This window comes from Pan troglodytes, chromosome 1 (assembly GCF_028858775.2).
Source record: "Pan troglodytes isolate AG18354 chromosome 1, NHGRI_mPanTro3-v2.0_pri, whole genome shotgun sequence".
NCBI classification, from domain to species: Eukaryota; Metazoa; Chordata; class Mammalia; order Primates; family Hominidae; genus Pan; species Pan troglodytes.
In genome coordinates this window covers 97,107,962-97,121,557 of record NC_072398.2, presented here as the reverse complement: position 1 = coordinate 97,121,557, position 13,596 = coordinate 97,107,962, and the positions used below count along the sequence as shown (strand labels likewise).

The 13,596-nt window shown below is 38.1% G+C and overlaps 2 protein-coding genes across 2 annotated transcripts in view; one reads left to right on the top strand and one right to left on the bottom strand.

Annotated features, from left to right (window-relative positions):
- Positions 1-13,596, top strand: part of LOC134808764 (putative neuroblastoma breakpoint family member 7) — a 133,275-nt gene that overhangs the window by 89,018 nt on the left and 30,661 nt on the right. The window lies entirely within an intron of this gene.
- TCHHL1 (trichohyalin like 1) lies at positions 280-5,202 on the bottom strand. Its single transcript, XM_514428.6, has 3 exons — positions 5,158-5,202; positions 4,144-4,301; positions 280-3,681 (listed from the first exon to the last, which is right to left on the bottom strand). Exons 2-3 carry the CDS (start codon positions 4,279-4,281, stop codon positions 1,105-1,107), a joined length of 2,715 nt encoding a protein of 904 aa, XP_514428.5. The 5' UTR covers positions 4,282-4,301; positions 5,158-5,202; the 3' UTR covers positions 280-1,104.

Sequence of the window (13,596 nt, the reverse complement as noted above, 5' to 3'; positions counted from 1 at the left end):
TTTAGGCTCTGGAAAATGTGAAGGTTGAAGTGGAAGAATACTGAACCTCGAAGGCAGAATGCAATGGGAGATGGAGTATTGGACTGCTTTTTGGCTTCAGGAAACATTGTATGATAACAATTTTATTCCTTTCCTGGGTCATGACTAAGCTTGAAGAGCATGATACTTTAATTATAGTCTTTTGAAAAAACACAAATAACTAAGATTGTTTTCATTTTTGATCAGTGTCTCCAAGGCAAGACGGAGAATGAGGGGAAAAAAATGACCCAACAAAAGAGATTGATCATCAGGTTGTTTAATTATCAATTTTAATTTAATACCCTCATCAAACCATATAGGTAAACACTTAGTAGACTCACTGGATGGTTGGTTACAAAAGCTTCTTATAAAATCAAACATACTTTAGATTTGTGTTTTCTCTCATAATTATTCTGATTGTTTATTTGAGCCAAAAGCTATGAAAAGTTTGTGTAAGGAGTGGGATTTAATAAAAATTTGTTGGATGAGTAATTGAAAGAATGAATCCATGGCGATAGATTCAGCTGCACCTGAACATGAGCAGAGTCATAAATTTACTTTAATCAAGTGCTAGAAAATCATAATTAAGTTATGGCATTGTCTAAAATTATTTTGAAGGATAAAATTTTAGGATGAACTTGAAATACTTCTAGGAAATATCATGAAGCAGAGTAATCTATATATATGAATTAATATTTTATGATTATGAGATATTATTGCAGAGTCTTATAATTTCCTACTGCTCTATTTTAAATTCAATGAATCAGCTGGAAAAACTGGCACCTGCTAAAGATATGGAAGGAATTTTTCCATTTTTAATGACAGGTACATTGAGATAAACTGTCTCATGACAAAGCCCATTTTGGCATTTGGAAGTAGCATTGTTTGGTAGGAGTTTTACTGACTGTATTTGTTTGCTCAGATGTTTCTTTAGTGGTGTCCCCCACTGCTGAATATTTTATTATTTGTTTTTGTAGAAATTTAGGAAGAGAATTTAAAAGATTGTTAATCTGCATCTGAATGTGTACACGTGAGTATTGAGGGTGATTGGGAGAGAAATCGGGGGCATGTTGAGATGATAATGATTCATTGCTTTGTGGTGCTTGCCTCCCTTTGTGGTACCAGCCTCTCTCTCTGAGGGTGTCCTTGCTTATCTTCCAAGGCCTGGGAAGCTGGTGTTTCCTGTGCACCAGCAGGACTCTCATCAAGTGGAAGTCCCCTGGTATATGGTTGTGATGCTTGGCTGTAGTTGAAAAAGACAGAACAATCTGAGATCTCACTGGTGAGGGATACACTGCAAAGCTCTGGGCCTGATGCCTGGGCTATCTGAACTTGCTTTTGATGCTCCTCTTGGGTTACATTTGTTTGCTGCAGTATCTTCTCCTGTAGGTACTGGTATAGTGGACTGGAATGGACTGCACCCCTCTCCACAGAACAGGGCTCTTGGTCTCTCTGCATCTGCTTTTCAAGACTTGGCCAGGGGACTGAAGAATTGTGATCTTTCTTGGCTGGAGTTTTTTGGTCACCACCTTCTCCTGCCAGCTCTTGGGGACTTTCATCTTCCTCCTCCGATGTTACAGGTTCCTTTGTTTCAAGTTGTATCTTGAGGGAGGCAGAATTGTCCTCATCTAGACTTTCTAACAGAGTATTCTGGGCCTCTGTTGCTCTTCCTTTCTCTTCTTTGCTACTTGGGCCTTGGACCTTTAATTCATTTCTGCTATCTCCCTTTCCAGGGAGCTGCATTAGGGAAAGCTGGTCAGTGAAGTCTTCATCCAGGGCACCTGTGATCTCTATTTCCAGGGACTTTCTATTTTCATCTCCTGCTGTGGATTCCTGTGCTTCTGGGTGTCCATTGGGCTCCACAGCTGCACCTGGGCCTTTGGTCCCTGGGCCTTGATTCTTGTGTTCTCCTCTGGCAGGCTGTTCCTGGTCCTCTGTGAGCTGTACATCCTCTCCTCTGACTGCTGGTACCACTGCCTCCAGAGCTCTGTTTTTCTCACCAGGTGTTCCCTGCCTCTGGGTATCTGGGTTATTATTGTGACCTCCTTGCACAGACTCTCCATGTTGGTCCCCTTGACTCTGGGAGTCCCCTTGCACAGGCAGTTCACCTGTCTCTGAGCTGCTATTGCCTTCCTCTGAAGCCAGGCTGTTGGGAGTTTCAGAAGACCCCTCATCACTCTGTGTGAATGGTGACTCAGGGTCCTCCCCCTGGTAACCATCCTCCTCCTCAACTGGTTTGTCATGAGTCTTGGTGACCCTAGTATTTTCTCCTACAGACTGCTTCTTAAGTGGTGCTAAATCTTGTGTTCTTTCTCTTGCCCCCAGTGTCCTTTCTGCTGCAGGTGCGTTTTTGCTGTTCACAAGTGCTTCTGCTGTGCCTTCTTTGGTGTGTTCTGCCTCTTCTCCTGAGACTGCTGTTCCTTCAAGTTCAGGGTGAGTCTGATCTCCTCCTTCTGAGCTTAGATATTGTGTCTCAGAACCTTTTTCAGCATCTTTTGATTTTGATAATCCTTGGAGTTCCTGATACTTCCCATCTTGTGTTTGGGTTTCCAGGACTAGTGGCTGAGTTTTTCTGTCACGTTCTTTCTGCCCTGCTGTTCCATGGGCCTCAGGACCTCTCCTCTCTTTCCTTTCATCTCTCATGTCAGATGTTTCTGAACCATTTCTGCTACCATATTGGACTGGCAGGTCCTTTGTTTCACATTCTTTTTCTTGGGTCTCAGATGTTCTGCCATAATCCTCAGGTTCACCCAAATTCTTTGTTTTAGCTGGTGTCTGGTCAGCATCCTTTCCTGGTTCTTGAGTGTCAAACATTCTACAGACATCCTTGGAATCAGTTGATTTCTGTGTCTGAGATGGTGTCCTGGCAGCAGCTTGTTCTGGCAGGTCAGCATGCTGTGAACTGGGCTCATCTTCTCTTTGTAGGGGTGGTTCTTGTATATTAGAGTGTTTTTCCTTTTCTGTTCTAACTTCCTGATCTTCAGATGGTCTTTGTGTTGCTTCTTTTGGTGGTGAACTTTGGGTTGCCAAGTTTCCTTCCTGTTCTCCGAACTGGTCTCTTATCTTGGAAACACTTTGCTCTCTGGCTGGTTCACCTCCTTCCTGGGAGATCTCCTTATCTTGTCCCTTCCTCTCTGTGGGACTGCTGGTCTTTTTTGATCCTGCCATTGGCTTATTTGTCTTAAGTTGGCCTTCATTGTCTTCTGTTGTTTGTATATCTTGGGCCACTTCCTGACTTTGTTCATCTCCTTCCAGGTGTTTGTTCTTAGGATCATTGTGTTCAGATGCTTCTCCTGGAAAGTTGTGAGTCTTGGCTTCTCTCCATGGGTCCACTCTGTTATTTCCAACTGCTCCACTTTCTTCAGGGATGAGCTGAGATGATGATGCCATTCCTGAAGGAAGCATCCTCTCTTCTTGAGTTGGTGAAGTTCCCACTGTCCACTGACCATCTCCGGTGGTTGCCTGAACATCCACATCATCTAGCTTCTCCTTCTCTGGTTTAGTCACCTGTCTTAGTTCAGAACTTAGTAATGATTTTATGTCAAGATAACAGAGGTTCAACAAGTTGAAGATTGCAAGAACAAATTCATCAAAACTGATGATGCCATTACTGTCAATATTCAGAAGATTCGAATTTTTTTCCACAGCATGAAGGACACATGGCTGCATGAAAACACAGTGAGAAATCAGCTTATTTATATGTGGTCCAGTGTCCTAAGTGTCTCCCAAGAATCCTATTTTTCTGACCTCATTCCTCAGTAACTGGTTAACTTTCCCAGAACAGCAAGAACTTATTGGTTCTGCAAGCCATTTTTCATCAGAGAGCTATGCCTGAGAAAGAGCATTTACAACACTTGTGAGTTGCATTTTGATGCATAATGGTTTATGACTCCTTTCAGAAGTCGGCTTTGCAGAGGCAATAATCCCAGTGACGAAAACCTCTTTTTCTCTAAGTAATTGCACAGAGTATGGAACTGAGACTGAAAATAGTTGTTCAAGAGACAGTGAGTACTGAGAACTGTTAGCTAGGTGTAAAATGGATGGGGATCACATATGCTCATCTTGCTTGGATTATAAAGAAAGGGTGAGTTGGAAAGAATTTACACAGCTCTGTGAGAAGCTCACCTGAAAAAAGTCCCCAAACTCGCCCTGGATGAGTTGTTTCAGCTCTCTGCCAGTCAGTGTTGCCCCGTTACTGTCCTCACTGGCATATTTGTGGAATGTCTCAATTACACAGAGGACATTTCTCAGGAGCTGAGGCATCTTTACAAACTCAGGAGAGGCTGTGAGAAAGAATAAACAAAGCTCATTTTCCAGGATGGGTCCTTCAGGGAGGAGATACCAAGATTATCCTTTTTGTTCCTCCCCCATCTCCACTGCAACCCCTGCTCTATTCTGTATCTTAAAATATTATATCTGAACTCCAGGGGTGATTTAGTTTTGTACCAGACATTGTGGTGAAATCAGACCCAGCATAGGTAAGTATAAGAAGAGACAATTCACCCCACCCTTCAGTAAACAGCAACATTCATGTGCTCAGAGAAAGCTTCATTGCAAAAGGAAGGTGATAAGAGAACTCAAGCATAAGGATTGAAATGCATAAATGAAGCCAATAGAGTTGGACCCATTCTTCCAGCCTCATCCAAGAGTGTCTATCTGCTCTCCTCTCCCTTCGGCTCAGTCTAGCCTCCTGCGGTTAGGAGGACATAACCTTTAAAGTTAGCAAAGCTTCTAGTGGAAAGATAAGTCACACCAAGAAAATTAACCCCTATGTTTGCAGGTGGTAACAACATGCTTTAACCAAGAAGACACGATTCCATGTCCCGACCCCTTATTCATTCATTTCCCATCCTTTAAATGCTTCTACATTTTCATTGCAATAGAGATCTGATCCTGTGCCTTGTTGAATAATATTCATGCCTATGACGTCTAAACAATTTATGTTTTTTTAAAAAAGAAAATGATCAAAGAAGTTCCATAATCAAGGAATGCATTTGGGTGGTTGGCGCTCCCAGTTTATTATTATTAATAGGGGTTGACATAGACTTAAAGTGTGTTTCCTTTGAAATCCTCTTGCAATCTCACATATAAGCAAAACAGCAGCTGAAATCCCAAGTATGCTCAAGCAGATGGACTTACCTAGTTCACAAGCGAGAGCAGGTAGAACGTGGGGCAGCGGGCTGTGAGCTGACAGCAGGAGCTGGAACCTTTTATTGAGGTCCTAATTGCACAGTTAAGAAGGAGACACCCTCTGGGTCTAATGACCTGACATCACCACCAAATCCAGTCTCCCCTGCTCTGTTGTCAGTTGTCTTAATTTTATTTCCTTCTTTAGGCAGTTTCAATTAAATCTTAGCTTCAGATGCATCAAAAGAAAGGGGAGGGGGTTTCTTGATTCATTTACTGACTTTTGCAGATTATAGTTTTGAAGGCTCTTCAAGGTAGTGTTGGCTTCCCTCCCCCATTTTTTAACCTAAGGACATAATTACATTTCTGTCTGACAAATCATAGTGCTGGCAGGGACCTCATAAGTCATCTGATTCCTCTGTCTGCCCACAAGATGGCCCGTATTTGACCCAAACCTGAGAGATGGGTGTCAATCATGTGTTTAAAAATAAAGGCCCCCATTTAGCCATGTGACAAAAGTGGAGATACCAGTTGATTCAGATGTTTCAATGCTTTGCTCTCCTTGCCCAGAGGCAGAGTTAGAAAAAAAAAAAAATTCTTGCTTGGTGTGCAAAACCTTGCTTACCTATGTTGTGCTATTTTAAAAACGTGATTGATATTTGCTTTCTAAAGACATTTTTACTATACAAGGAGCTTGAAACCAATAATCTATATTACTGTGTTCTCCCTGTAAAGGGGAAAGGGAGATGTTGAAATCATCAAGCTGAGAACAGAAGTGAGCCTGAGATGCTGAACTGGCAAACATTTTAATTGTCTCCTAGATCTGGGTCCTTCTTAGTAGAGAATATTTAATAAAATAAGAATTAGATTCAATGGTTTTCTTAGATATTTTTAAAAAATAGAGTATGTTTTAAAACACTCCTTGTCAAAGGATGAAAGAAATAGACAGATCAATGCAAACAAATATAAAAGACACAGACCAAGTTAAAGATGGGGTGGGAATGGGGGTAATTATATGAGAAAGCTGAAGCTAAGGGATGCATTGCTATTGAGCAAAAACCTTATTCTGAATTTCCTTATTATTGAGGAACATACAAGGGAACTAAATTTTGGGGAAAAACATTCATACTGATACTTTACACCTACAAACAATTTCTCAGCATCCTCCCAAAGGGAGAAGACTTCTGGAAATTGAAATTGGCATGTGAAGGTCATCTTAGTTCTGATTAGTTAATATCCCCAGAGTACCAGCTATTTCTCAACACTATGCCAGGAACTGGAGTGTTTAGAGTTGAGTAAGTTATATCTTCCTGCCCTGGAGCTCATGGGCCAGTCTCATGAAGAACTGGGTATATTCAAGGCTGGATTGGAAAGAAACACTTATGGGAGACATAATAACTGTCTTCAAATACTTGAAGGATTTTTATGGGTGTGGAAGAGAAAAGAATTAATGTTTATTGAAAACTTATGACATGTCAGGAGCTTTACATGGGCTATCTTAATCCTCACAGCCCTTTTAGGTAGTTATTATCCTCTTTTAACAGATAAGGAAGTTAAGGCTGTTAAGCAATTTGCCTACAGATATGTACCTTTACTAGGTAATGGCAGAGCCAGGATTCAGAAATGAAAGGTTTCAAGAAAGTATGTCTCTGGGCCAGGCGTGGTGGCTCACGCCTGTAATCCCAGCACTTTGCGAGGCTGAGGCGGGTGGATCACCTTAGGTCAGGAGTTCTAGACCAGCCTGGCTAACACGGTGAAACCCCATCTCTACTAAAAATACAAAAATTAGCTGGGCATGGTGTCACATACCTGTAATCCCAGCTACTCGGGAGGCTGAGGCAGGAGAATTGCTTGAACCCGGGAGGCAGAGGTTGCAGTGAGCCGAGATCATGCCACTGCACTCCAGCCTGGGTGACAGAGCAAGACTCTGTCTCAAAAAAAAAAAAAAAAGAAAATATGTCTCTGAAGTCATAGTGTTTTCATTACCTTGAGTTTCTTATTTGTGTAATGCCCGGTAATACAGCTGGAATCAATGCTTAAAACTTTCTAAAAAGCAGACTCCAGCTCTTAAGAACTTTCTAAGGAGCAGAGTTGTCTGACAATGACTTGGGCCACTACTAGAGCAATGAACTGTTCCTATACAGGCTGAATCATGATCTGTTGGCTAGGTTTTGGGAGAAGTCTTGCCATGGGAAGACGTAAGAGAGGAGTGGCTTACAGTGAATGGTACAGAACTCTTTCAACTTTAAATGTCTATAGTTTTATGTTATTGTTTCTATTTAGAAAGTTAGAGTTGGATCTTGCCTTGTCTCTAAACAGTGGCTCTGTAACTCTTTTATAGGCATTCCTGCTTTTTTAGTGCTTACTCAAGACCATTTAATTAATACCCATACTCTGGGTGGGTGGTGACTAAGAGGGATGGCCACAGGAGGAAAGAGATTGTTCTCTGTCCAGTGCTAAAAAAAAGTATTTGGATTGCTGTACAAAAAGCCACAAACAAATCAACCATTACCAAAGAGAAGATCTTGTTTGCCCTTTCTTCTCCTTCAAAACAAATCCCTCTAACAGCCCTGTCTAATTTTATATGGGGATAGTATAGAAAGGAAGAGGCGAGGTGGAGTTGGAGGCTGAGGGAGAAGAACACAACGAAAATATATTGATTAATATAGAACTATCTTTAAGAGCCAATTTCTCTTCAAAGGTCACAACTGAAATCTTGAGTGAGAACTTTAGATAAAACCTGTGATGGCTACTTTGAAAAGAAATGGCTAATAAAACAATTTTTAATGATTGTAATACTGGAAAATTTGGCAAAAAAAAAATTCAGCTTATATTTATATTTTCAGTATCTTTTTTACTTACAGAAGTAACAGGAGTTTGTTCAAGATGATGATGGACTAAAAAAATGTATATTCTAAAGTCCCTAAACTTCTAAAAGGATCAATATACAAAAAGAAAAAAATAAACTGGAATTATAAACAGAAATAAAGGAGAACCATAACTGAGTAAGAGATTTCAATAAATTTATGGAAAATGGAAAGTGGATGGTAGAATGTTCATGACTGAAATAATTGGAGAAAGGCCTCAGCCCAGAATGTATTATGAGGGCATGGCAGAGGTGAAGGCAAATCTGAACCTAGAAAAGCACTGCACTCAGAATTAGCAGGTATGATGGAAGTATGAATGAGAAGTGGGGCTGTAAACAGGCACAGTAGTTGAAGCTTTGTATAAGGGACTCTCTCTCCGTGGTCATTCCCATCTCTCTCCTCCACTTTACAGTATGGAACATAGACATATGGGCATCTACTTTCTAATCTCTCCAGCAAAATTCCACATGACTGTTTCCTAAAGAAATTGGACAAACTTCTTACAAATACTAAATGTAAGTTCCTTGAGGGCAGGACTCTGTGTGCTTTATTTTCCACTTTATCTTCAGAAGTTAGGAGAGTACCTGGACTGTAGTAGGTGCTCTGTCAGTATTTGTTGACCAACTAATAGACTGTCTGAAAGACATCTGGTATTAATATTGTTGCTACAGGAAAACCTGCTTTATGATAGCATTTAGAGGTAGGGGAAATTTGTAGCCTGATAGCCATTTACTTGCAAATTGAAAGACCTTTTCCCCAAACCTGCCATAAAATTCCTACTTAGTGTAAAAATGGCCCTATTTATGCAAATCAGGAAAAACCAGATCTTTTTATTGATATAAATGGGCAACTAAGACTATTTAAGCATATGAATAAGTCAACAGCTGGAAAGAGAAAGAACAATATTGCACTTAAAAAAACTGACCCTAGAGGAAATAGAAATAATTCAGATAACAGAAGAAAAGTTAAAAATTCTAATTAATATTTTTAATTTTTTGAGGAGCTTCCATACTGTTTTCCATAATGATGGTACCACTTTACATATTTACCAGTGTGTACGAGGGTTCCCTTTTCTTCACTCCGTTGCCAAAACTTGTTGTCTTTTGTCTTTTTGATACTAGCCATTTAAAAAGGTGTGAGGTGATATCTTATTGTGGTTTTAATTTGCATTTACCTGATGATTGGTGATGCTGAGCATTTTTCAAATAACATGTTAGCTATTTGTATATCTTCTTTTGAGAGATGTCTATTCAGGTCCTTTGCCCATTTTTAAATTGGATTGTTTACTTGCTATTGAGTTATTTGAGTTCCTTATATATTTTGTATATTAACCCCTAGCATTCTACTTCTGGCTATGTATCCTATGGAAATGTAATCAGTATGTCAAAGAGATATCTGCATTCTCATGTTCACTGCAGCACACTATTCACAATAGCCAAGATATGGACACAACCTAAGTGTCCATCAATGGATGAATAGATAAAGAAAATGTGATATATATATGTGATATATATATACACACACACACACACACACACACTAGAATACTATTCAGCCTTTAAAAGAAAGGAAATGCTATCATTTATGACAACATTGATGAACTTAAAGGACATTATGCTAAGTGAAATAAGCCATGCACAGAAAGATAAATACTGCATATCTCATAAGTTGAACTCATAGATGCAGAGAGTAAAATGGTGGTGACCAGGGACTGCGTGGAAAGGGCAAATGAGGAGATGTTGGCCAAAAGATACAAAATTTCTGTTAGACAGGAGAATTATGTCTGGAGATCTATTTTACAGTATGATGACTATAGTTAATAATAATGTATTGTATACTTGAATATTGCATACACAGTAGATTTTAAATGAGATAAGCATGTGAGGTGATGGGTGTGTTAATTAGCTTGATGTAATCATTTCACAATCTATACATGTATCAAAACATCACATTGTACATCATAAATATATGAAACTTTTCTTATTATTTTCATTTAAATAGGTCTTCTTTGTAAAATATTTGTACAAATTTATGGGGTACATGTGAAATTTTGTTACATGTATATAACAAAATTCATATAGTGGTCAAGTTAGGGTATTTAGGGTGTCCATCCTCCAAGTACAATACTTTTTTGTGCAACTTTGGTTTATCAATTTAAAAATAAATAAAAACAATTCTAATTAATGTATTCCAAAGAGTTTAAATGAGACAAGACCAAAAGGCAAAAGAGGCAACTGGAGAACAAAAAAGTATTTTTAGATTCAAAATAACTTCTAAAATAAAAAAAAAAAAGTTGACAAAATCTTTTGCAATGGTGTTATCCAATAGAACTTTATATATTTGCACTGTCCAGTATGGTAGCCACTAGCTATATATGGCTACTAAGCACTTGAAATGGGACTAGTGTGACTGAGGAACCAAATTTTTAATATTAGTTAATATTTATTAATTAAAATTTAAATGTAAGCAGCCACATGTGGCTAGTGACTACCTTATTGGACAATATAGTTTAGAATGTACAACAAAAAGAGAAAGAAATGTAAGAGGTGGGAGAAAAGAAGAAACATATATAATCAACTTAAGAGATCCCACTTTCAAGTAATAAGAAACTTGGAAAGTTAACATGGGAAAAAAGGAAATACATTTATCAAAGAATTGGTGAATATTTCTTAGAGACTTCCACAAAGTGTTCACTAGATTTATCCTTGGACATTTTAGAACACCAAGAATGAGGAAAAGAACAGTCAATTATCTTGCTCAAGGCTATAAATTTATTAAGTGGTAAACCCAGTTTTTGCTCTCAGGCAGTCTTACTTCTATGCCTATATGCTCAATATCACAATATAGATATTTATTGGTTACCTAGTGTATTAGTCCGTTTTCATACTGCTATGAAGAAATACCCAAGACTGGGTAATTTATGAAAAAAAAAAAGAGATTTAATGGACTCACAGTTCCACATGGCTAGGGAGACCTCACAATCATGGCGGAAGGCAAAGGAGGAGCAAAGGCACATTTTACATGGAGGCAGGCAAGAGCACATGTGCAAGGCAGCTGCCCTTTATAAAACCATCAGATCTCATGAGACTTATTCACTATCACAAGAACAGCATATGAAAACCCACCCCCATGATTCAATTGCCTCTCACCAGGTCCCTCCCACTATACATGGGGATTATGGGAGCTACAATTCAAGATGAGATTTGGGTGGGGACACAGCCAAACCATATCATCAAATATTAGCATCTGTCCATGGAAAAAATATGGCATATTTGCTTGTATTAGAAATGTAAAAATGTAAATGATACTGTCAAAAGTTGAGGGAAAAAGCAAAATAGTATATTATTTAGAATTAGATAAGTAACAAAATTGAAAAAATAAAAACATCAAACCTTGAGATAAAGAGAAGCGAGGTAGTGTACAAGTGATTTAAATCCTTGCCTGCCATACTGGAGATATCACTTAAAATTGGTAATTTTTACTCTCAGAGGTTGCTGCCAGAAGAATAAACATAAAACATTTAAAGAGAGCTTTTCCTCTGGGGAATGGGACTGGGGTTGAAGAAATGTGGAGCAGGACACTTATTTATTTATTCATTTTTATGGTAAGCTTTTCTATACTATTTGATGTGTTATCATTTATATTCTGAATTAGTTTAATATAATAATTTTTTGATTTTATGAATACCTATTACAGAATATACAGAGGAGAAATTAACATTTATCAACTATCCTTACTTAATAAGCATTTTATGTGTGCAAACCTTATCTTCCCAACTGCATTTTAAATACCTGGAGGGAGAGACTGAATTATAGATTATTTGTGGTAATTAGCTTTTCTAGAATAAATATAATAAAAAAAACCACTTGAGTTAGAATTAGACAATCTTGTTTCAAAACCCACCTCTACCACTTATCATCCATATATCACCAGTGTTTACATTTTGTGTATATATTTTTTCTCATTTTCTCTCAAATTGCTATTACAAAACTGAAATCATTCCGTTCATACCATTTTGTAATTTTCTTTGTTTTATAAGATGAACAGATTTTTAGTACATTAAGTATCTTTCTACATGTTTTGATATGTACATAGCAGTTCATTCTATGAATATACTACAGAATATGTAACCATCCTTTTTTTGATATCTTGTTTCCAGTTTTTCACTATTATGAGTCATGGTATGATGAATATCTTGTAGTTAAATCTTTGTGCACACTGTAATCAAACTTTTAAAGAGCCATAGTCTCCTCCAAATTATCCCTTCTTAAAAGGCCCTTTTTAACAAGCACAGTTTTGAAAATGAAATGGCTGATGTTTATTATAGCTACCATATCATTTTGTGTGTAAGTAGAAAAAATGTTTTCAAGAGTTGTGCAAGCACTTAATAGCGTATTGAGGCCCTTGTATAATCAACATGTACAGTGTATTTATGTCCATATTGCAGGAATTCTTTCAATGCCTGTTAGATGACCAAGAAATAACTGTTGAATGAACAAATGAGGAAGTCCATATGGATCTACCTCTGAACTTCAGTAATTATCTAATCTTACACAAGTTTCTAACTATTCTGAGTTTGATTTCCTTATTCAGAAATGGGGAAGGGGGATAACATTGTCCAGAATTCCAGAATTGTAATGTTAATTACATGAAGTAACATCTGTAAAGACATTTAGCAAAAATGTTTGGTTTGTAGTGCATTCTGCTGAATTAACAACCATGGGAAGGCTGGGACTATGTCTACCTTGATCACAGTTATATCACCAGCCCGGTGCCTGAAACATATGAAGTGCTCAGTAAATATTTGTTTAGTGAAAAAAGTTTGAGAGAAGTGTACTAAAATGAAAGATACCAGAATTAAAAGAACTAGACTTATTCCTATTTCTAGTTCTATAAATTTGAGTCTTTACTTCTGTAGATGTAGTATCCTCATGAAAACTGAAGTGGATGGGCTAGATAATAGTAATCTCATTTATTGACTACTTACCTTATATTTTGCATACATTATTTCTACTCTTCATAATCCTGATAATTATGGATTATTATAAGGAAATTGCAGCTTAAAGATATTATGTAAACTGACTGGGTTTTCATGACTCCAACAACTGAATTCTTCCTGTTATACTGTTACCTCCCTGTTAATAACCAGAATCCTCGCTTAGTCAGCCCAGGCTGCTATAACAAAGTACCAAAGACTGGGTGGCTTACAAATAACAGAAATTTATTTCTCACAGTTCTGGCAACTGGAAATCTGAGATCAGGGTGCCAGCATGGTTAAATTCTGGTTCGTAGATGTCCACCTATGAACCTGGTATGCTTCCTGGTTCATAGATGACCATCTTCTCCCTGTACCCTCACATGGTGGAAGAGCTCTCTGGGATCCTTATTATGACTGCATAAATTCTATTCGTGAGGGCTCCACACTCATAACTTAATCACCCCCCAAAGGCCACAGCTCCTAATACTTTCACACTGGGGGTTAGGGATGAGTTTTGAAGGGATACAAGCATTCAGTTAATAACAAGTCCCCTCCAAGCTCTAAAAGCTCATGAATCTGTTTTACTCTACACTGGTTACAAATATA